This window comes from Aristolochia californica, unplaced genomic scaffold (genome assembly GCF_029961685.1).
Source record: "Aristolochia californica isolate CCGP_79_NKW_82.1479 unplaced genomic scaffold, dmAriCali1.0.hap1 SCAF_5, whole genome shotgun sequence".
Taxonomy (NCBI): Eukaryota; Viridiplantae; Streptophyta; class Magnoliopsida; order Piperales; family Aristolochiaceae; genus Aristolochia; species Aristolochia californica.
The window spans coordinates 6,036,353-6,060,581 of NW_027182214.1; the positions used below are offsets into that span (position 1 = coordinate 6,036,353).

The 24,229-nt window shown below is 37.1% G+C and overlaps 1 protein-coding gene across 3 annotated transcripts; it reads right to left on the minus strand.

The window, feature by feature from the left end:
- Nucleotides 1–5,155: 5,155 nt before the first annotated feature.
- On the minus strand, nucleotides 5,156–24,229 carry LOC137966411 (proteasome subunit beta type-2-A-like). Of its 3 annotated transcripts, XM_068813006.1 has the most exons (5): nucleotides 24,111–24,229; nucleotides 23,830–23,914; nucleotides 11,097–11,267; nucleotides 10,868–10,991; nucleotides 5,156–5,660 (listed from the first exon to the last, which is right to left on the minus strand). In XM_068813006.1, exons 3-5 carry the CDS (start codon nucleotides 11,252–11,254, stop codon nucleotides 5,334–5,336), a joined length of 609 nt encoding a protein of 202 aa, XP_068669107.1. In that variant the 5' UTR covers nucleotides 11,255–11,267; nucleotides 23,830–23,914; nucleotides 24,111–24,229; the 3' UTR covers nucleotides 5,156–5,333. The 3 variants fall into 3 exon arrangements, with proteins under 3 accessions (XP_068669107.1, XP_068669108.1, XP_068669109.1); XM_068813007.1 differs by lacking the exons at nucleotides 23,830–23,914; nucleotides 24,111–24,229 and adding an exon at nucleotides 18,133–18,174; XM_068813008.1 differs by lacking the exons at nucleotides 23,830–23,914; nucleotides 24,111–24,229 and adding an exon at nucleotides 11,441–11,526.

The following is a 24,229-nucleotide window of genomic DNA, read 5'->3' on the forward strand; positions in this document are numbered from 1 at the left end:
TTTTTGCCTCGGTATAGGTGTCCGGGACCCAAGTTTTAGACAAATTTCTGTTGCGACGCGGCTATATTGGTCTACTATTTGACTCGACGTGACTCAGTACTTTTTCTCTGGCTGGATTATTATTTTGAAGTATTGATAGCTTATTCCTTGGTCAGCATATTATTTGGTACAGATAGTTGCATTGGACTATTTCATATGTCATTTTATAAGGATTTTATTATTTTGGTTCGTGTTATATGGGCCCAGACCCATTTCAGCTGCTGCTATTGTGTCTCTTTGGATGAGACATTATTATTAAAGTGGTGGCATCAGTATCCTTTCTCATACCATCCTTTATTTGACTCTCACACATATCTTTGGGCCAACCTTTTGAGTGTTACTTCGGTTGGGAGTTTAAGTCCATCACATCTACATATGGGTGTTTTTAAGTCCATTAAAACTTATATATATATACCCATGGGTCTTTTATCGTCGTCTTGTGAATAACAAGCATTACCCACTTATCACCCATTTCTACCTATGAGAGTTGGTGCCCGGGTTGTGACACCGTGATGGAGGAGCTTATTACTACATCAATGTTATGCCCCCCTTAATTGGCATTTATTACTCCTACCACTTGAGAATCATTGTATTGTAGAGACAGTGATGGAGGAGTTTTATTACACTTTTGAGCATTGACTATAGATAATGTCATATAGGTTGGAATGATTATACTCTCACTTATCTTATACCAGTTGGGCCTCATGGAAGAGATCACCAGCTTGAGGGGGAGTGTTGGAAGATATGGAGGACTGCCATTTTATACAAGAAGATCTTATACATAATTTGCAGCAAGCTGGGAGTTCATGATGTTCTCTTACCCCCAGCTTTAAGGGGAGTGTTGGAAGATGGGCCCAAGCCAATAAGATATGGACCCACAGAAGAGTTTTAGCTTAAAAGTGTTTTAGTCATGATAGTCTTCTATTTATATTGGGTTTAAGTGTTAGAGTTTGGGTATAATTGGGACAAAGGTAGTTTAATTGTAATTGGACTCTACTACTTTCCTCTAGTATAAATAGAGGTTCATGTATTTTGATTATAATAAGTCAAATATGTATTTCTTTTTTTCATAAATTCGACAGGGTTAAATCTCTGCTTTCGAAACTTTGCTTTTAATGAACACTTTCACAACTCACATTTTCCATGAACAAACCCATGGAACTTCATTGTGATAATTAAGCTACTATCCACATTGATCAAATCCAAATTTTTATGAAAGGACAAAACACATTGAGATAGACTGGTATTCTGTTAGAGAAAAACTTCAGTCTAGGAGTATTAAAGCGGCACATTTATCATCCAAAGGTCAAGTGACTAACATCCACACTAAAGGAGTAACTTCAAATCTTCTTTGATTTACATATCTCAAACTGGGTATTTATGATATATATGCCTCAACTTGAGGGGGGGTTATAGAAAACAAATAGGAGTAGTAATGTAATCTATTTCAGATTGTATTCCTTTCTTTATTCCAGCCCTCAATGAGAGGCATTCTTCTAATTATTAGAGAATAGACGAAATAATACATAGACAAAGAAAAGGGTCGACGGGGAAGTCATGCCCTAACTCTCCCTGGTCACATGTTCTCCATCTTCTACTTGCATCTTCTTCTCCTTTTTTCTTCCTTCATCTTCCTTTTCACTTTCCGTGCACCTCTCACTTCACACTTAAGAACAAACTCTTAAAACACTTAATCATGAGATCCTAGAATCTTACAAACATTTATTTATGTTGAACAACCTAAAGTAACTTTGAGAGAGAGAGAGAGAGAGCAATGCAAACACATATTTAACATTGCAAGCCTGATAAACTATATTAAACATGAAAAAAAAAGATAAAAGTGATAATTAACCAACCTTCAACATTTCATAATGGAAATCTTCTATACACTTGGAGATTTGAATATGTATACTTTCAAAAATATTTTCTTTTTCCCAAAGACACCCATTCAAGAGTCATAAATTTTAGAGTAAAAGTATACAAGAGGGGGGAGAAAATGTAGGCTCAAGGATGAGAAGAAGAGAGAAAGTATTGGTTTGCTCCCTTCAAGATGAACTCTTATTTACATAATTGAATTTCCTAAATAAATTCTAATTTAACTCCCAATAACACAAGTACAACCAAACATAACTAGTTAAAAAATAACATGTAAGTAGGAAATTAAAAAAGAATTTTTAACAAAATAATTCTCCTTCATACGCTACAAATAAAAGACACGAGACTTGTTCTTCAAGAGACTCAACTTAAAACTCCATGAAACTAACTTCTTTCTTCAATTTTAATATTCATGAAAACGGTATATTACAAGCTCACTCTCTATCTCTATCACTATGTCAAAACATTCAATCTTTGCTTCTTCCTCCCATTATCCCTGTCTCATCTCTTGATTTTCCCATTCGGCTTCGATTTCCCCCCATTGGGCTTCTGTTTTCCCCAAATTTCAAATGGTAACCCTCAACCCTAATATTTTTTAACTAATATACTATTGTATTTGATTTGATTTTAATTTATGTGTGCAATATTTGTATTAATTGTTTATTTATTACATGATTTTGGGATTTAGGGTTAGGGTTTATAGTATTTAGGGTTCAATTTCGTCTTTAGGGTATAATTTCAAGTTTAGGGTTAGGGTTTAGGGTTTAGGTTTTTTTAGGGTTCTCGGTCTTAAGATTTAGGATTGTGGTTTAGGGTTTAGGGTTTAGTTTATTTTTTGGAATTAGGGTTTAGGGTTTGGGACTTTTAGGTTTTAAGGTTTGGGACTTTTAGGATTTAGGGTTTAGGGGCAAATGGAGGGTGGGTTAAGTCTAGTTCAAACTAGGTTGAGTCGCCTACACTAATGTCCATTAGCCAACGAAACCTGACCCCAATCACTCACGAGGTACGGTTCGTACTGACTGCGAAGTCATATGGGGCTCTACCAGGGGTGTTCGGAGAATTTGGACATGATGAGTGTGTTTAGAGTTTAGGGCATATATAATGGAATTAGTTTGATTAATTTTTAAATGTTATAGAATGTTGCTGAATAATTTTGAAGTGTTATGGAATGATCTTGCCATGTGGTGAGGAGATACGGGTGTTATAAATACCCACCACGTGGTATTTGTTTCAGTGGTTTTTTATATTTTCATGTGTCCCTAGTTACTATGACGGGTAGAGGTTGTTTGATAAAGTTTTTTCTATGAAGACCAACTTGAATTTATATTTGAAATGGCTGGAAGAAGACAGCAAAATGTTCAAACATATGACATTTGGACCTTCGAAGAAGACAGCAAAATGTGGTCGAATTAGTAGGTGTAAATGATGATGCAGATAGCAATGATAGCAATAGTCTTATGGATGAGGACAACCAATCAACAAACATTCGGAGGCAGCATGCATTAGAATCCACAAGTGCCACACAATATCAAAATGACATAGCGACTCACATGTGGAATGATAAATGATGGTTGTATCTTATTGCTTTGGAACATGTATCTTGTCGTTCACATGTATTAAAGCAGTAACTTGATGATTTTAATATTAAAGACACAAACTCGTTGTTATCTTCCAAGGCATAAACACTTTATGCTGCAAATTGTGGACTACTACGAGTAACTCAATTCATTTTCAAGCATGTTTTTTAATTTTTAATTTATATATATATATATATATATATATATGTTATTAATAATCTATTTTAGGTTATGGATAAAATAGTATATTTATTTATTTATTGTATTCATAAATTTTATTACTATATTAAATTAGATATTTAAGACTGATAATTAAAATATAGTTAAGTAAGCATTCAATAATTGTCCCATTTTTATAAATAATTAAACTAATCCTTTTTTAATTTAGTGGAAATATATTATTAATTAGTACTATGTAAAAATCCATCTTGTGCTATTAATAAAATAATTAATTAATTTATTATAGCCGTTTTTTGTTGTTTTTTACTTTGTATTTATTTATCTTGTATAATTAATCAGTGCACAATTAATTGTCACATGTAATTATTGTGTTAATGTACAATAAACTACAATCATTAATTAATATAATATATTATTTAATTAATTAGTATATTAATATATTTTAATTCTACATTAAATTACTTATTAGTGTAGTAATCATGTTTGTTTTAGTTAAGTTAGTGTTTAGGTATACATATTCTATTTAAGTATATCATTACAAGTTACTCATTCTCTTGTTTTGGTTATATTTCTCATTTTGGGGTACTAACATTGGAATCTATTTTTCAGTGCATTTGAACTCTATTGACTAACACACAACTTGAAGTTGAAATTGAATTAGATCATTCAAGTGAATTTGAATTTGAAGTTGAAGTCGAATTTAAGAAAAAACTAACATACCAAAAAGCTATAAAAAATAAAAATCTAAATTATAAGTTTGAATGTTCTTCAATTAGCACCTAGTTTTCAAAGTAGGTATACCAATTGGGTAGTATGGCTATAATCGGGTGAAATTTTATTTTAATTTTTTATGAAAATAAACAAGTTATAATTGTGAATGACTTGGGTGTATAAATGATATATAAAAAAAAAAATAAGTTATACACCATTTCGTCTATATATAATATATTCGGACAAGTTATACACCACTTTGCTTACACATAACCTAATTCGGTATATCGTATATTGGTATACTCTTACCTACATCTTCTTATCTTATAATTCCCTAGTAGAATGGGTAAATAAATAAAATGGATAATAAAACTACTAAAAGAATGTTGTATATGATTGGTCAATCGATTAATTGGGTAAAAATTAATCCTTATTAATTTCTTTTCCATTTAATAAATGATAAATAGGCAATTGGGCAAGAATTTTTTGTTATATTTTCATCCTATTTAATTAAAATTTTGTTTAAACAAATAAAACTGGCTCCCACCCATGAAAGTAGTACTACTATAATTCATGATTTTTCAATTTGCTCTTGAATCAACCTTGAGTTCTTCAAAAACCTAGGTTAGGTACCCCTGGCCTGGAGTTGGATCTAAAACAAGTCCCAAAATAGAAGAGGTAAGTCTAACCTCCTGACCCAATCCGCTGCCTTAAAAAATCAAGTCAACGAGACCCAAACAGGAGTCAACTCACCAGGTTGGAAAACCATACCTTGGATGCAATAAACAGGTAACTCTAGAAGTTTAAGAAACAAAGCAAACCCATATACAAATTATTGTTCAACAGCAGTGATAGAGCCTGGCAAAGCCAAAAACATGGCTTAAACTATGTTCCAAATTGATCATTGTTATCAAAAGAATTCACATAGATTCTCAAATAAGCACAACAGATCTAAGCCCCAATGACATCTTTAAGTGACTCTCGCCAAGCATATTCTCTCGCACCGTCCTTGTCAACAATTTTGATTACAAAATTTGGGGGAGCCACAACTAATCGAGACCGGATTTCAATTATGCATTTGTCGACCAGATCAATGGCTTCCTCCACTGTCATCCCAGGATGATAGTGCCGGTCCATCATTGCCAATGAGAAGTAAGATCCATAACCAAATGCACCTTTCTCAATCTTGTGAAGAGTAGCAATGTAGTCAATGTAGTATAGAGATGGACCAGTTTCCTTGTCGTAACCGGCCAAAAGAAGGTTCACAAAGTAGGGGCTCTGCATCATACCAATAAACAGGCTCAGGCTAGAAAGAAAACAAAGTGGTACACATCACCAAAATAAAAGCAATTGGCTTAGTCTTATCCCTACTTAGATTAGACTGTGTTCATATTGAAATTTATAAACATTCTTACAACAACAAAAGAAGAAGAGGAAGAAGAAGAAACACTCATACACATTCATTGAATTCCATGAAGTACCCAACAAGAAATAAAACACCCATATTCCCCAATTACTTGAATGAAGCTTGCACAACATCAATATTCTCTTTCTTCTCCACAAACATAAGTAAATTTCTTCCCTTCAACAAAATTGAAAGATAGTCATTCTAAACAACAATTAAACTTTGATTAGGAGTAAATTCATCCATCTTCCCTGGAAAACCTTCAGTGAACTTTTCCCACACAACCTAATGAAGGTGGTTTCTAGCACCAAAGTTAACTGAAATTCAAGGCACTAAATTTCTTCTACATTCTAAGAACCTTAATAAGAGCAGAAAGAAATAGAACCAAATAAAAGGTAGATCAGTGTTGGGTTGACTCGAGAGTAAAAGGCTAATTCAACTCATAATAGCACTCCTCATTATATAATCAAACTACACAACAATTAAAGAAAAAAAATATAACTAAAGCGTCTTTCAACTGAGACACTCTTGTGAGACTTCCTCCCATGATACTCCTGTTAGACTCCACACTAATTTTTCTTCTTTGAGACTTCCTCCTATAAGAGTCATAAAAGACTCTTTCCATGATAATTCTTCAACACACCCCCTCAAGTTGGATTTTGTAACTACAGCTTGTAAAGAAAAATATTCTTTGTTTTTAATTTTGGTCTTTTTTTTTAGAAGGGTGTGGCACGATTCGAACTCGTGACCTGACACACCTAATGTAAGAAAAATACCACAAGACCAAACAGCCATCGGGTTTTAATTTAATTAATTTTGGTCTTCAACCTTCATTGGCTAAAAAAAATTCTTCATAGATGCCAATTATTCATCTTATGTTCTCTCTCTTTCTTGGATATTTTGGTTACATAAAAATTTACCGAAAATTGTGGAATAAAATACCTCTTTCTTGTATTTCTTCTTCTATTTCTCCCCCTCAAGCCAGAGATAAAAAAAAGAAGACATAAGGACCTAGCTTGGACAAAACAAATATAGGAGAAAACAAACATAAGGGCTTCACTTATGGCGTGAGTGGTCATAGAATCCCACATGTCGTGTGTTATACTCCTTGTTAGTCATCTAGCTCAACAGCCCAGGCGGTTCGAAGAACGACAAGGACCTATGCGTTGGCGTCGCCCTCTGGATGATCTTCCTCAATGCCTCTGGATATGTCACTAGAAGGATGAGGACTTGTATTCGGCTGTTAAGAGGGAGCCCAGGACGTAGAAGGGCAAGAAGGCAAAAGGAAAGAAAGCAATGGTTACCCATATGCACCATGACTCTAGGAAAAAGTGAAAATAGTTGAAATAAGGCAGCAGCACTACAAAGGAGAGTCGATGCACTGTCAGAGACAGCCATGGCTGAGAAAAACAAAACCAGCCGACCAAAGAAAAACATTGGCTTTCAACTTTGAAGTGACCCATAAAAAATGACTATGGACAGGCAGTTAAAAAGAGAACCATGACATCCACTATAGATACGAAGGATAAATCTAGAGAACCACAAATAAGAAGCCAAAATTTGAGATATTATAGGGGAAGTCATAGAATTTTGATGAGTTAATGGCCATTGCTGTAGAAGAGAGAATAGATGGCAACAGAATTTATTTTATTTCTGGTGGAAAGCTTGGTAGTCTCATGAATACAAAACACCATTTCTTTTTCTTTCTTTTTTTAAATAATGCTGACAAAAGCACCATTTCAATGTACGAACAGATGACAACCCGCTATTGGTCAAACATAGGATTTGAGAAATAAAACAAAATACTAACAAACTTTTTCTTTTGAAGATAAAAGACTAACTTAAAAGAAAAAAATATTAAAAACAAAAGAGACAAGATTTATGAGAAGAAAAAATATTGTCATGTGGGTTGACTGAGTCAACTTAGAGAACTTGGCTCAGATACCATTTTGAATTTCTGAAAAAGATAAATAATTCATGAACTTACGTAATTTGAGTACATTGGGCCTCTATTTATAATAGAAGAAATATATAAAATCATAATAAAATTAAACTACCCAAATCCCAATTGCACCGAGAATAATACTAATTATAGCCAAAATAAACAACAAGTAGAGAGTCAAACTAGCTAAGGGGGGTCAGTGCACTTAAAGGTGGGAAGGGAAAGGGAAAGTGAAAGTGAAAGTGAAAGTGAATGAACTAGTGAAATTAAAAGTGAAATTAAATTATTTTTTCGTGTTAGTGTGCTCGATGTAAAGTGCACTGGAAAGTACTTTCTTGTGTTAGTGCCCAAAATGGAAAATGTAGTGGAAAAAAGAGAATCAATTACTTTTTATAATATACCTAAACTAATAATAAACCTAAACAAACAAAGTTACTTTTATAATTAGTAATTTAATATAATATTAATGTATTAACATAATAAATAATTAAGTAGGGCATTTTATTAATAAATTAAGATAGATTGTAGTTTAGTAATTTAATATAATATTAAAATGCATTAACATAATAAATAATTAAGTAGGGTATTTTATTAATAAATTAAGATAGCTTGTAGTTTAGTCTAAATTAATACAACAATTACAAGTTAAAATTAAATTATTATTTTAATTAATTATAAAAAATATAGAATACTCAAACAAAAATGTTTACTTTTATAATGTCTAGATACTTGATCAAATTCTTAGTTTAACAATATCTTAACTATTACTTTTAAATTAGTAATTTAATATAGTATTAACAGTAATGAATATAATAAATAAATAAATATGATATTTTATTAATAACATAAGATAGATTTTAGTGTAGTATAAATTAATAATATAATTACAAAGTAAAATAAAATTATTAGTTCAATTAATTATAACAAATAAAAAATTGATAGAGGACGGAGGGTTTGGACGGCGAGAGGGGGAAGAAAGGGTTCGGCGACGAGAGGGGGAAGAAATAGAAGAGTTGAGACGACAAGAGGGTTCGGGTTTAGCGACGGCGAGAGGGGGAAGAAAGAAAGTAACTGAGACGGCGAAAGGATTCAACGAGACGACGAGAGCGAGAGGCGAGAGTTGAGAGAGGGGGAGCAGAGAGGCCGAGACGAGGTTTTGACGGAGAGGTGAGATGAGGTTTTGGCAGAGAGGGAGAGGTGAGAGAGTGAAAGCAGAGAGGACCGAGAGAGAAGGTCGAGCGAGGGAAAGTTGAGCAACCGGATGCAAAGAGCGTCGAGTAAAAGTGAATGAACTAGGATTTGGGTCAGAATTCACTTTCACTCGCTTTACACATGAGTGAGTGAAAGTGAATGAACTGGTTCTTTCACTTTCACTTTCCTTCAGGTGCGCACACTTACGTTTTCGGGTGAGTGAGAGTGTAATCACTTTCACTTACCCTCCAGGTGCACTAACAAGGCCTAAAACACCTTTGACCTAAGACACTTTTGTGAGACTTCCCCTATGAAACTCATGTTAGACTCTATATCAATTCTCCACCTTAGAAACTTCTACCTATGAGAGTAATGTAGGACTCTTCAATAATTATCTTCAACAGTGGAATTAAATTCATACAACAGAAAAGGGTATATAATTCACAAACCTCCGATCTTACAAAATTCACTGCATAAGTCAGACTTTGACTGACCCAGCCAAACCAGCATACCTGGCTAGCATAGTCATGAACACATTCTCATTGCAAGTGATAACGATGGGCTTAAAAACTAACAAGCCTCAATTCCTAATCAGGTTATGGTTTTTCTTCCATAACCCATCATAAAGCATGACATTCAATCTAGCCCAAGAATAATCACTTTACATCAATCAAAATTGGCTAACCTAAGCCGAATACCAAAATTATACCAACAATGTGATTATTATTACTAGGTTCATCTAATTGGTCACATGATCTTCATGTCTCCACATTAAGAACAACAATAAGAAGGTAAACTTGCCCAAAAAACAGACAAGAAACATCGTCACCAGGCCCCAGGGTTAACCACCCTCCATCCATGTTAAGCCACTTGATGGGATTGTAGGAAACACCCTAGAAGTCATGCTAGGTGGAGTAATGGGAGTTATATTTTTTAGAGCGAAAGAAATTTCTCAAATATGAGCTGTTTTTTTTTTTTTTTTTTTTTTTTTTTTTTGAAATAGTGCTGAGTTATATTAAAAGGCTCAAAAGAGCAAGATTACAAGGTGGGGAAACCATCCCAAACAATGAGAAATTGTAGGATGTTCCACACTTAGCTAACCTATTGGCTGATCTAGGAGTGTGATTCCATGTACAAAAAAATTGAGGTTACAATGTTTGCAATAGAGGAAATTATTGGCCAATGGAGCCAAGGGGGGAGGCCAAGCTGAAGCACCAACTAATGATAACTTTGGAATCCCCTTCGATCAGCAGCTTCCTGTGAAGAAGGTCCTTGAAAATTTTTAATCCATGATGAAGAGCAGTCACTTCAGCGGTGTTGGAGTCGGCAATACCAACCGGCCCCGCATAGGAAAAAACATTCTCTCATCTGTGGTTTCTGAAGACTTCACCCACACCCATCGGCCGGGGGCATCCCAAAGCACTCCTGTCAAGTTTAACTTAATGCAATCGCTAGGGGGAGGCTCCCACACTGCTATGGCCAGAATCTTTTGAGGACCCGTCATATGGGCCAAAAGACTCCAATTCCAGTGAAGGGCAATACCAGCCTGAGGGGCAAATTCCTTCATGTGAAACCAGCTAGAGATCATACTCATTGCACAAGAGACTGTACTTTCCAGGTTGCTGAATTTGGAGTTGAATCTCCGGATGGAAGCAAGGATATTTCTTCACTGAATTTTCCAATAATATCTCTAAACATAAGTAATGTTTTATCTTCAATCAATTAGGTGAAACTAACATCATGGCATTATATATTAAAACTCACACATTAAAAAATAAATTAATTTAAAAAAATTGTCTTGATGTTTTAAGAATTGAGATGAACTTGACAACCAGAGATGGAAATATTCCTAAAACAAAGTAAGAGGCATCGTGTTCACTTGATCATTAGTAACTAAGACAGATTAAAGAACAAACTAAAAACAGAAAAAGATAAAGATGAACAGACCTTTCTTAAGGCTGTAGCAAGTTCACCTCGAGTGAAATTAGCTGCCGCAGCTGTTGTCAAGGGAATGCCATTTCGAAATTGATAAAGATGCACATTCTTCTGTATGTATTCAGTAAACTGGACCCTGAGAAAACCCAGTCTCTATGAAGAAACAAAAGAGAATAAACAAACTTAATTACTCAAATTTTCTTTGACGTGTTAGAGTAGCTTGAAGGGAAATAGTTGATACCTATCACCACCTTCTCCACTGGCACCAAGGAGCTTATGAGAATCAAGGACCATGATCTTGTCTTCATTGGACTTGTGCACAAGAATGCTGTGTACTGCAGATGAATCAGCTACTATCAAAGCAAAGCCATTACCAACCAGTCCGAAGACACACTCCATTTCAAGTTTCTAACTGTAAAAACCATAAAGAATCAAACAACAAGAAGCAGAAGAAGAATCAGTACATGTCATAGAGAGATAATAAGAAGAGAAACAATCCCTCAGGCAGAAAAATATTTCTTACTTTATCAAGGTAGGGGCTAAACCAAACCTCTTTAAAAACCAAGTTACAAAAGCCCAACCAACCTCCAAATCAGATCTTAAACATAACCAAGAGCAGAGAAGATCCGGTAATGCGATACTCAACACCATCAAGCAGTTTGGGCTGTCTTTTTTTCATTTTTTGGCTTGTGAATTTTGAACCTTCTGTTTCTTCTCCTATGACCTAAAAACTGACAAACTTTCTAGGTTGCCATTAACCTTAATATTTCTAAAAGAAAAATAAAAAATAAAAAATAAAAAATCAATATCAGTTATGTAAAATGGACTTATGGACTCTGCATTAACCACCAAGATGAAAGATCAGGGTCCTTCGGTATGAACCAAATATATTTTTAGTGGAGAAGTTTCTTCTGATAAGTATTCTTTAATTGTTACATAAGTGTAAAATAACCTAACAGACTTTTTTTAAGACAGCCTGTAAAATGAAACACAAAGGGAAACTAGTACCGTGTAGATAAGCTTTCACAAGGTAGTCCAGATAGAAGATAACAGTTGACAACATGGCCACTGAAAGTGCAGATGGCACAGGTGCTGGTAAACATGATTGTAAGGATGCACACCACGAGACAGCAGACTAAGAAATAACAATTAAGTCTTCAGTTTTCAAAATACACCACAAGACAATTTAAATCAATGATGAGTTATCTGACTTGCACCACACTTACACAAGGAGGATGTATCAGTCCAAATATGAAATATTCACCTCTTCACTATGAGCATTTATACATTATGATGATGAGCAATCTTGGAACATGTGGCGACTTCACATATTATTATTTTTAAAATCAAAACAAAAGTACCAAATTGGTACGAAAGAATCTAGATTGAGAGCATACCTCATAATTGAGGTCATGTCAGAACATCGATATTTAGAGAAAAATTGAAAATAAACATATGGAAGAGTATGGAAGACACCTCTTACAATTTTTTCCTTTTGTATAGAGGCACCTCTGAAAAGTTTCAAAGGACTCATGGAGAGATCAAGGGCAAAGGAAAGAAACCATAGTCTCACTTTTAAAAAAGAAGAAAAATGAAATCATGATATAAGCAAGATGCAGAGAGAAGGAAAAATGATATCGTGATATAAGAGAGGTAAGGAGAAGTGAGGTAAACACAAACTAGAGACCAGAGAGATGCCAGACAGCCAGAAATGTCAAAGATAGATGTTAACAATCCACAATACTCGTGGAGGAGAACAGGATGAGAGCTGGAGGCAGAGGAGCATGTGGCAATGTGGCGAGCAGAGGGACCCAAGTGAGAAAGGCGAGGCAAAAGGGACCAATGACCAAGGCACAGGGTAGACCAATAGAGACAGCAGTGGATAATGAAGGGGGAAAACTGTTGAGTGTAGAAGAAGAAGAAGAAGAGAGGAGCAGAGGATGAAGAGAAGTCCTGACAACTTTCACTAGGAATTTCATTACAGCGGAACACTCCTATCCATCAGCTATGGATTCTCTCTTGGCCGACTAATAATAAGAATCATGGTGTGAAACGGGCCTAAAGGTTTCCTTCATCAGGATTTCGGTGATAGTTTGTGACAATCTCATCAAACAACTCAAAGCGCCTTTTGAAGACAGAAGCTCCCAATCTAGAAGAAAGCTTTGGGCAAGGGACTCAATCTTCCCGATATCTGCCTTTAAATAAAGAAGCATAAAAGAATGCTAGATCGTGGAACGTAGAAGAAATCAAATCCTTGCCTTCTGGATATACATCCCTGAACTCACAAATAGTTTGGCTGGAATACAATCATAATCTGTCACCAGGAGTTTATTCCAGCTAATAACCAGCAACAGAATGGCAGATCAGAAGACTACGCCCTTCTACCGGGTGATCAGGCATCACTGAACCCCAATAGGCTTGAATGCACTCAAAGGCAGGAGCAGGAGAATAAAGTGGAGCAAATTGGAACCACAATCAAGATCTCAGACGATGTTTTGACAGACAAAAGAAACCACTTTTCAGGGAGCCTGGTACTAGAAATTGACGAGGAAATTGAAGATAGTGTTGACATGAATCAGTGGTTGAAAGACATAAAAGACTTCAAAAAACGTATATGGTGCTCATACAACCAGCCAAAAAAACCTGGCTTGTCTCTTCTTAAGATTGCAGTGAAAAGTATCGGTATGGAATAATGGGAATCTCCTATGTCCACCCAAGATATTAGCAAATGGACCTTGCAAGGCCAAGTGACAACCTAGGACAATGGATAAAAATCAGGGGCACTGCTGCATGAAAGCCAGCGAGTGAAACGCAGATGACACTATTGTAATAAGGAGCCAAGGGGTGTGTGCGCATGGCAGCAGGTGGGCCAATAGCAAGCTTTCCACCAGAACAGTGGCAAAACAAGGTTTGGGAAGACATCGAAAAATACGACCATCTCTTGGAGATTGATCTAGTCACATGTGCAAAGAGCAAATAGACTAAGCCTACATCTGGATCATGCCTAAATCTCAACTTTTTGGAAATCAACAAATTACCATGCAACCAGGAAATGAAACGTTTTGCATCAAGACCCTATTTTGAAAAGATTGGCATAGGGACTCGGCAACCCTGGCAACCAAATAGGAAACAGTGCCGGAAACGAAAAGGAAAGACAGCAAGTTGCACCTCCTGAACTCAGTAGGCAGATCAGATAAAGTCATGCTGAACCTGTTCAACAAAATGACTCTGTCAAACTTGAACCACATTCACATTTTGAATCTGTTCCTACCCCTAACAGCTATGGCCTTCGGTCAAGCCAACGATGTTGCAATATCTGAATGATGTACTACAGAGATAACACCTCCATAGCCAACTGCCATCCCTCCTCCAAACAAAACCCCTAACAACGACCTAGACCACAGAATTCACACCTTCCAACTGAGTCCCACGGGCCTCATAGACCTCTTTGATTAAACACTCCCTTCACTTGTGAACAAAACTTCACCCATGCATCCCTACCAACATGTGGACGAAGTTCTATTAAGGAATAGTCCCACATGGATTAGTGAGTACAAAGATCTTGAGATTATCAAATGCCAGCCCATGCCCAGTACCAAACAACCTGGACATCAAACAAAACTTGAACCCCAAAGATTACTCGGGGCCTCCCCTCAACCTTGATGTTTGGCAATCTCCTACACTAAATAGAAACATTCCATCACAACAACTAGATGCAACTCCTCGAAAAATCATCTCCATTCCAATCACCCCCCTCCTTTACCAGTAGGCCAGCTCAATAAGGCATCCCTACCAACCTGCGGACGAAGTTCTATTAAGGAATAGTCCCACATGGATTAGTGAGTACAAAGATCTTGAGATTATTAGTTGGAAAAGAGGTTTCCTAAGTTGGCTAGTCATTTTGGGATGGGCCTTGGATCCAAACTTAACATGGTATCAGAGCAAGTACTCATATGTGGGCCTACACCTAATCTATCCATTTGTAGAGCCACAAAAGAGGGCCTACACCTAAACTATCCACTTGTAGACCCACAAAAGAGGGCCTACACCTCAACTATCCACTTGTAGACCCACAAAAGAGAGCGTATACCTAAAATTATCCATTTGTAGAGCCATAAAAAAGGGCCTACACAGGGGGGGTGTTAAGGAATAGTCCCACATGGATTAGTGAGTACAAAGATCTTGAGTTTATTAGTTGGGAAAGAGGTTTCTTAAGTTGGCTAGTCATTTTGGGAATGGGCCTTGGACCCAACTTCACAAGTTCAATCAACAAGAATTGGAAGAAGACAGCAAGGAAGACCTAGAAAGACATCTAAGTGGAGCAACAATATCCCACAAAGCCTAAATGCACAAATCTTAACAAGAGGCAGGACTAGGCACAAGTTGCATAAAGAGAGGGGGGCACAGAAATTTGACGCAGTTCTTCAAGTTGAGAAGCATAAATATGATTGTCAAACCTAGGACAGAATGATGGAGCTTGGTCGAATAATGGGTGTGAATTAGAAAGGCCAACTGCCAGAAGTAAAGGTAATTGACAAAGTTAGAAGGTATGTTGACAATGAACAATGATCATCTTTTCATGAAATATAAGAGGAATTTGAAGCTTGAGGAAGCATGCTCCCATTGGAAGGACTCTCATGGAAAACAAAGTTAGATTAGTAACCCTCCAGGAAACCAAACTTGAGACTTTGATCAAGGGTTGTCTGTGTTTGGTACAAACAACTTCATGGAGTGGTGCCTTGTAAATGCTAGTGGGCATGCTAGTGGGTACTTATAGTTTGGGATGCAAACTATATAGGAGTTCTTGCCACTAAAGTGAGAGAGTTTCCGATTGCCCTCAAGTTCAAGGATTGCACCAATGCCATTTGGTGCTTTATAGGCGTTTATGGCTCCACCAGGTATCGAGATCGTGCCAGATTTTGGATGACCTTGACAGCTTGCCTAGGACTTCAATACAATTCTATTTTTGCAACAAAAAATCCTCTCCTACAAAGTGAATTACATGCTCCATGAGAGGGTTCTGCGACTTCATTGGAGCATGCAGTCAGAAAGACATTCACTTGGACAATGGCAAAAGGAAGCAGATATAATCCAAAATTTTCCACTTTTTGGTGACCTCTAGCTGTCTCTGACTCTATGAAGATGTGGTGGCAACAGTCATTAATAAGCCAGCATCTGCCTACTGACCAATCTTACTCGACAAGAAATTCGGGAGATGGGAGCCCAACCTTTCAGGTTTGGAAACTCCCGGCTGCTAGAGAAAGACTGTAAAGTGATGATTGAAAAGTGGTGGCAAGAGAATCACATCAAAAGGGCCCTAGGATGGAAATTCAGTCTGAAACTCAAGGCTCTGGAAGTCCACCTATGCTCCTGGTCTAAACAAACTTGTCCCGCTACTACCTCTCATCAGAAGCTCCACAATCCCAAATTGCCACCCTCGACTCTACTAAGAAAAGTAGATCTCTTACCCATACAGAATTCCACCAGAGAATTGGTTTACATTCTGATTTACAATTTCTCTTGCACCAAGACCAAATCCACTAGAAACAGGGGGATAGACTTAAAATGGTTGACTAAGGGGATGGACACATCAAGTTCTTCTATGCCTTGGCCTCTGTCCACAGGCGATCTAAACGTGTTACCTCACGATAAATGATGAGTAACTACAGATTTGCTTGGTGAGTCATTTCACAGACTTACTCATGGAAAAGATGGAGATGAGGCCACAAATTAGCAACCTAAGATTCAAACCCATACCCCATATCTGGCCAACTTTTGGAGTTGCTGTTCTTAGATCAGAAAATTTAGGAAGGTGTGACTGAACTCCCTACAATAAGGCATTGGGACCAGACAGACACAATGGAGAATTCTACAAGATTAAATCGAGTTTAATTAAGGAGGACATTCACAGCTTTGGTAATAACTTTCACCAAAAAGCCTCACAATTGCGCAATAGGAGCATCCTTGATTGCTCTTATTTGAAAGAAAAATCAAGTGTAGACACCCAGAGATTTCAGGCCAATAAGCTTGTTGTCTAGTCTGTAAAAAATCATTACTTGTCCACTTGCTAGAAGGCAATCTGTGGCAATGTCATTGGTGATCCACATAGGATAGTCTGCATTCCTGGACAGAAGAAGTATTTTGGATGCTGCGATGGTGATCCATTGAGAAGACTGATTGCCTGAAGTGTTGGGGATCTCCAAGCTTAGCATTGAAAGTTGACCTAGAAAAGGCCTTTGATATAGTTCATTGGAAGCAATTGGATGACCTCTTTGGAAGAATGGGTTTCGGTAAAACATCGCGGAAATGGATCATGAGCTGTGTGTACTCTGCCTCTTACTCCCTCCTTAATGGACAGTGTGTGGACATTTCAAGGGGCCGAGGAGAATACGGCAAAGAGATCCCTTGTCACTATTCTTATTCAATACTATTGGAAAATTTATACGCTATGACACACTTTGCAAGAAGAGAAGGATGACTCAACCCAACTGCACAAGAGACTAAATTGGATTTACCATAATCCTACTAGTGGATGGCACGATCATTTTCTGCGATGGCACATTGGACCAAGCCACTAGGCTCAAAAACTGTGTTGGGCCTCTTTGAGATCACATTTAAGCTAAGGACAAACTGGGGGAAGTTCTGTCTATTCTGATTCAACATGGGGGAGGACATTGCCAGTAATTTAGCACGCCTGAGTGTGGGTTCGCATGCCAACCTCCCTGCCACTTAACTCGGTCTGCTTCTAACATCCACAAGAACAAAGCACTACAAATCCCAGTGATAAAAAAACAAAAAAGAAAAAAAAAAAACGAAAGCAAGACTATCTATTTGGAAAGAGAGACTTCTCTACAAAGGCAATTGATTGACCCTCAGTTCATGTTTGGTTGGATTGCCAACTTAATATATGTCCTTTCTTTCTTGCCCTGCTAGCGTTGCTAGCAATATTGAATTGCTTAAAAGGAGATTCCTGTGGAGACGCACCAAGAGCGGATTCAAACACCACCTGGAGGCATGGGCTTATGTTTGCTAACCAAAGTATATGGGTAGCTTGGGCTGTCGATCCACAAAAGAGACAAGACAAACATTATTGATCAAATGGTTATGGAGGTACAACACCCGAAGAGACATGGCATGGAGGAATCTAGCTGAAAATAAGCTCAAGAGTCCAACCTAGTTCTTGGTGGCTTGACAGAGGTATCAAAAGTAACCTTTCATCCATCTCGTGGCACTTATTTCTTTTGCTCAATAAATTCAAGAAGGGAGTAAAATTTTACCCAAGGAAGGGAAACACTGTAAGAGTCTAGATGGACTGGTGGATTGAAGATAGAGATATCAAGACATCACACCCGAGAGTAGTCAACCCTATCACCAAGTAGGATTGGACAATTGCTGAAGCCAGAACCCCTCCTGAACTGGCTGGAACCTTCATATCCATGGGGGACTCAATGAGGAGGAAGTTATTGAGATTAGCTGCCTATTTAGCCTCCTTGACAGCTGTAAAAATATAAACAAGGGTATTTTGGTCATTTTCCTTACTAACGTATACTTCTGGAGTTAGCAATAGATTATATGTCATGTTGAACCTATGATGAGTTCTGATTTGTATACATGAAATTATATGAGTAGAGGTTATGACGGGTATTCCTACAAACTTACCTTTGTAATTTTATTTTTTTTGAGGAAAACCTTTGTAATTACTTAAGTGAAATAAAAAAAGAAGGGGTCAACTTTTTACCTCCAATGAGTGTTGCCTCGAGCACTTTTCTCCTCCATCCTCTCAATCTTCTCTTCCTTTCTCTCTTAGTTCTTCAATTTCTTACTTTTTCATGGCATTGTAGTAATAAGATCCTGTTTCAGGCCTTCGTAGGGGTTCTTCTTCCCTCTTCTTCAAGTTTGCATATTCCAAGAAAGGGGGATTTTCAGATTTTCGTTTGATTGGAGTTAAAGGTCAAACCTTTTTTAATTCTTTCTGTCATAACCCAAGGGCTAATGATTCCTATTGTTGATTAGATCAGTTCTATGAAAGATTTGTGCCCTTCAAGAGTCCTACTATTGGAAAGCTTCCAATCTTTGCCTGCACAGCAATAATATTGTCTGTCTCACTTCTCAGGAAGGTGACGTCACTTGTAGCCCGAATTGAGGTGTTATTTCTTGGATTTTGGCCTATTGATGGTGGAACTGGTCTAATATACCAGTAATTGATATTGTTCCAGCCCTAATTACCCTGTGCAGGGTCCTCATAGCCTGCGGATACATCAATTAGTGCCTGTTTTGAGTTTTTGAGATGGCAGATTCTAGCGAGGCCTTTACACCAACGAAGGAGACAGGCTATTCAGGATCGAAAAGATATAGTTGTGATAACTAAGGAGAGAATGAATGGCCAGAACTACTAAAGCTGGTCTAAATCAGTTTGGATCTTCTAGAAATTAAGAGGAAGACTAAATACCTGAGAGATGATCCTCTTGTACCAATGAATGATGATTGGAAAGCTAATGTTAACCAAGTAATGACTTGGTTGCTAAATAGTATGGATGCAAAGCTCCAAAACTAACTTATGAATTGTGAAATTACCAAGGTGATTTGGACATCCCTTGACTCCACATATGCACAGGAAAGTAATTTATCAAGGATCTATGAGCTCTATTTTAGATATTTGGCTTGAAGAGTTCTACAAGAAGGTTCTTGATTACTACAGTGAGTTACAAGGTATCATACAAGAGATCAGTATCTATCACCTATTTACTACTTATGAAAAACAACTGAGGAAGCAGCAATGACAGATTTATGTTGCAAAGTTTTTGGAAGGCCTTGGGGTCGAGCATGATACAATACGAGCCCAATTTCTTGCTTCAAAGGAGGTTCCATCAATTCCTAATGCTTTGAATAGAGTGATGCTGTGCAAAATCATTTGTGACATCACATGGTGGAAAGAAAACATCTACCCTTGATGCTGCTGCCCTTACTATTCAGCATTGGTCTAGTTGATCAAGGATCACTCATGGCCGTAGTAGTAGCAATAAAAGCCAAGGTTGAGATGGCAAAGGCAGAAGTGATCGTAGGTGTGTCCATTGTAGGTGAACCAACCATGTTTCAAAAACATGCTGGGAGAAGTTTAGTAAACCAACATGGACAAATTTTAGTGTTTTTGGAGTGGTGAGACCTCTGCAACTCCCGCAGGCGGTATTTTGCCCAGGCTCTAGATAAGATGCAATAGTTAATTCAAAGGATGGCCATGTTGACTACTGCTGCTATGTTTGTGCCTCAATCAACGCTTGCTGCTACAACTCTTATAGCTAAGTCAGGGGAGTCCGTTTTGCATGTGCTCCCAATGTCTACATGGGTTATTGACTCTAGAGTGTCATCTCATATGTCAGGTATATCTTCAATTTAATTAATCTTAGTCAATCTTCACCATGTAAATGGCTCGTCTTCATTGGCTAGTGGAGTAGGATCTATTACACCTACTTCTTCTTTGTGTCTACATTCTGTGTTATTAGCTCCAAAATTTCCTACCAATTTTCTCTCAATTAGCCAAATCACAATCTACGAATTGTTTAGTAACTTTTTACCCTTCTCATTGTGTGTTTCAAGACCTCCAGACAAAGAAGATGATTGACTCAGGGCTTGAGAAAGATGGACTGTATCACTTGAAGAGATCATCATCACATGCATCTTTTGCACTTCATGTTCATGGTACACTCTTCCAGTGGCATTTTTTACTAGGTCATCTGTCTCCAGAAAAATTATCATAGTTATTTCTTCCACTGTCATCTCCATCTCAGTTTCAGTGTGAGTCTTGTCAACTTGGAAAGCATCGACAAACATCATTTTCTTCAAGTCAATCTTCTAGTCGTAGTCTTTCTTAGATTGTCACATACCACCTGGGTATTGCAGTGCTAAGAGCGCCAACTACAGAGATCATCTCTAGTCTATAGCCTCAATTAATGTCATGATCACCATGCATATTGTCATCTTCTCTCTTCCTGCAATGAGGGCTTGGGTAGTAATCACAAAAATGAGGTTTTTCTCTTCATTGTTTTGGTTCTCAGTGGTGATTTTGGACAGTGGCTTGTGGCAGACAAAGGAGGGGAAGGGGAGGGAGATTAGCTTTGGCTCTGAGGGGTAGTAGGGGCAAGTTTGTGCAATTTTCTTCTCAGATTGGTGGTTGGCTGGGGTTCAGAGTTTGTTCAGAGATTGTAAAGACAGGCTATCAGCAAATAGATTCCACCCAAATCTAGTTGCAATCTATTCCAGGATGTAAATCGTGGAAATTATCATCTCACCTCCACATTGCAAGATTTTTACATTCTCAGGTACCCCTGTATTGAAGGATGGACAAGTAGAAGATAAGGCTCCCATCCATAGCTCTCTTATTCTGATTAGAGATGTTTAGTCTAGAAATGGGTTTTTGAGCAGCTTGACGAAGTTCACATAGGCCATGGTTGGAATGTTAATGAAGAACACTTTTATCTCATTTTGAATGCTAACTTTGACTATCTTGCTCTACTAATTCGATTTCTTTCGATGGTAAGAATAGTTCTTCCATATCTATGGGTGAGAATGGTTCTTCCATATCTGTAGGAAAATCCTTTCTTACCAGAGGTCCCCAAGGTTTTCTTTTCCCTTCAATCATTACATCTGCAGACAGTCCGCCATTTCTCTTTCTCTTCATCATTTCTAGCCATTAATCATCTTTTCATGCTTCATCCTCCCGAAGTGTCCCACCTCTAGCCTCCTCAACTCCTCACCTCCCACAATGTCACCTCCACTTCTCATCTCTCATCTCTCATCTCTCATCTCAGTTCGAAAATGTCCAGGCGAAAGGATGATTAAATCAGACAATCAGAAGATTAAAACATTTCCTTACCTTATAGATGATTATACTTTTTTTTTCTTGAAATGTTGATAATTTTATCTCAAAGAAAAGGAGGATACATCAAGGGAGACCTCCCCTAATAACAAGAGATTGAAAGGGGGGCTAATTTAGCATATAGATGATTATACTTAATAGTGTTATACATATTTTTAGTTCTAGCCAGGGACAATTAGTCACTGTTTTTTTAGTGCAGGCTGTGAGTCCTCCATGTAGTGATGAGGGGATTCTTTTGTGGGAGAAATTTGTTATTTAAAAGACAAACAGTACTCTTAAAAGTATATAAATATATAAATACATATATATTACATATATATATATATATATATATATATATATATATATATATGCATAAACTTTAGTTCTAAAATAGGTCTTTCAATTAGCAATATTATTTCCATGTTGAGTAAAGTGGTGAACGCACTTTAGTCAGATCACTTATGGATTTATTATTTCAGTCCTGTGATAAGACTATAATTGCAACTATGCACGAACAACTTCAGTAACAAATAAGAGGAAGTGGAGGGTTATGTTGGTTGAGCCCTATCTTTGTTTTCTACAACCTATCTTTTTGTTACTCTTCTCTTATTCTTCTTCTCCATTCCTCTTAATCCACAACTGTCATTAGCCTTTTTTCTACCTTATTTCTACCTAAATCTCAGACCCACTTGTATGTTCTTCACATCTTGGGCTAGGTTACATATTTAGGCCTAGACATGAGGCAAAAATGCAGGTGGATAAAAGGTCTCACTATTTGGGGTTTGGAAGTGTGCCATGTTTCAAACTAGTTTCCAGAATGTGAGAGTCATTATTATGGGATCTCACAAATGTAATGGGTAGGAGGATCCTGAACTTATTATTTGCGGAGAGGCCTCCTAAATTCATCCTATCATTTTTCGAGGGATGGAAATTCAACGTTTCAACTCTTTCCAAATGCCACTCAAACCCACACCATCGATGGGTCTGTATCTTGGCACCAGAATATGCTTTAAAAAAAAACAGACAACAAGATTTTACTTGGATTTCAAATAAAAGGCAACAGGACTTCAGTTTTTTATTTAAAGTACCAGAGTAAATGGATGAGTAAATTAAAAAAAAAAAAAAAAAGGATCTGGATGTAAATTTATAGTGTAATTTTTTTATGACAATGAGAAAGGAGGATTCAATTGATAGAGAGGACTCCGGGAGGAGATGAGTACAAAATAAGAAAATTACAAGCACATAAATAAGAAAAAGCTAGAAATAAAAGATAAAAGCCGATATGACCATTTATTGACATATTTCGATGAACTTGAAGATAGATGAAAGGGCTTAAACATCTTATGTCAGCATACTCCTAGAAGCGCCAATAGCATGGCCGATGCTTTGGCTAGGGAGGAGCTACCCTGAAACATTTTGCTGTTGGTAGCTCCCTCTGCATTTGAGTTTCTCGAGATTTTTTCTTGTAAACTCATAAAGTGTACAAGAAAATAAGTATTGATGTGATTGTCCATAAAGCAGAAGACAGCATGTCCACCAAGTCCTGGTGGCAAAGATGCTAGTAGACCCACAAAGAGGCAATTTATAAACCAACAGATACAACATACGCTAATAACAGCTTACTCAATTTTCACCTTTCAAATACACTTAAGGAAATTAGGAATCATCCAAAAAAATTGATACGAAGAAGCACACGAGTTGAGAAACAAATTGCAAAAGCATTAAAACAAATCCCACACTTACTCGGAGAAAATGTATCAGTTCAAATCCTCTCTTGATATCAGGATTTTTAACCATAAGGTACAAGCAGTTTTGGAATGCACAGCAACTGCGTATCTTATTATGGTTTGACAACAGCATCACAACAATTTGAATTAGAGCAAAAGAATCTCAGACTGCGTAACAAATGGAAACAGAGATAAACGGCGGTCCAACCTTAACGTAACTGACAAACAAATAGAAAATTGCCCAAGAACCAATATCAAAGTTCTCAAAGAAATCAGAGATATCTAGACCAAGAGAAAATATATTTTTTTTTATGAGAAGGGGAGAGAGAATGTGATAAAGCACAGAGAAAAGAGAAAGATCACAGAGGTGCGAGAGTTTTCCAAAAGTGTACCTGCTAACAACACGTCGAGCTCAAGCCAATCTATGTACGCTGGATTTTTAGGGCACAGCTAAGTGAGGGTGAAAGGTGGCATAGTCTGATCAGAAAAGCTCGTTACTTTTCATAACTTAACGAAAAATTAAGCCCTTCCAAATTGAAGCTACAAAATTTTCAGATAAAGTAAACTCTTTTTTCAGGTATTTCTTAACTGATGTTAGTCTCTATTTTTTTCCTCATGCATCTTTGTACGAAAATCTCAGTATTCTTAAGTAAAAAATGGTTACAGATCGTACCCATTTTTCTGTAGAACATCTCATTGTTTTGTTGGAAAGAAAATTGTTGTAGCGATCGGTTAACTTGGAAGGGAAGATGAAGCTGCCTCGTCCCGTGTTAAATCTTTTACGAGTGATGT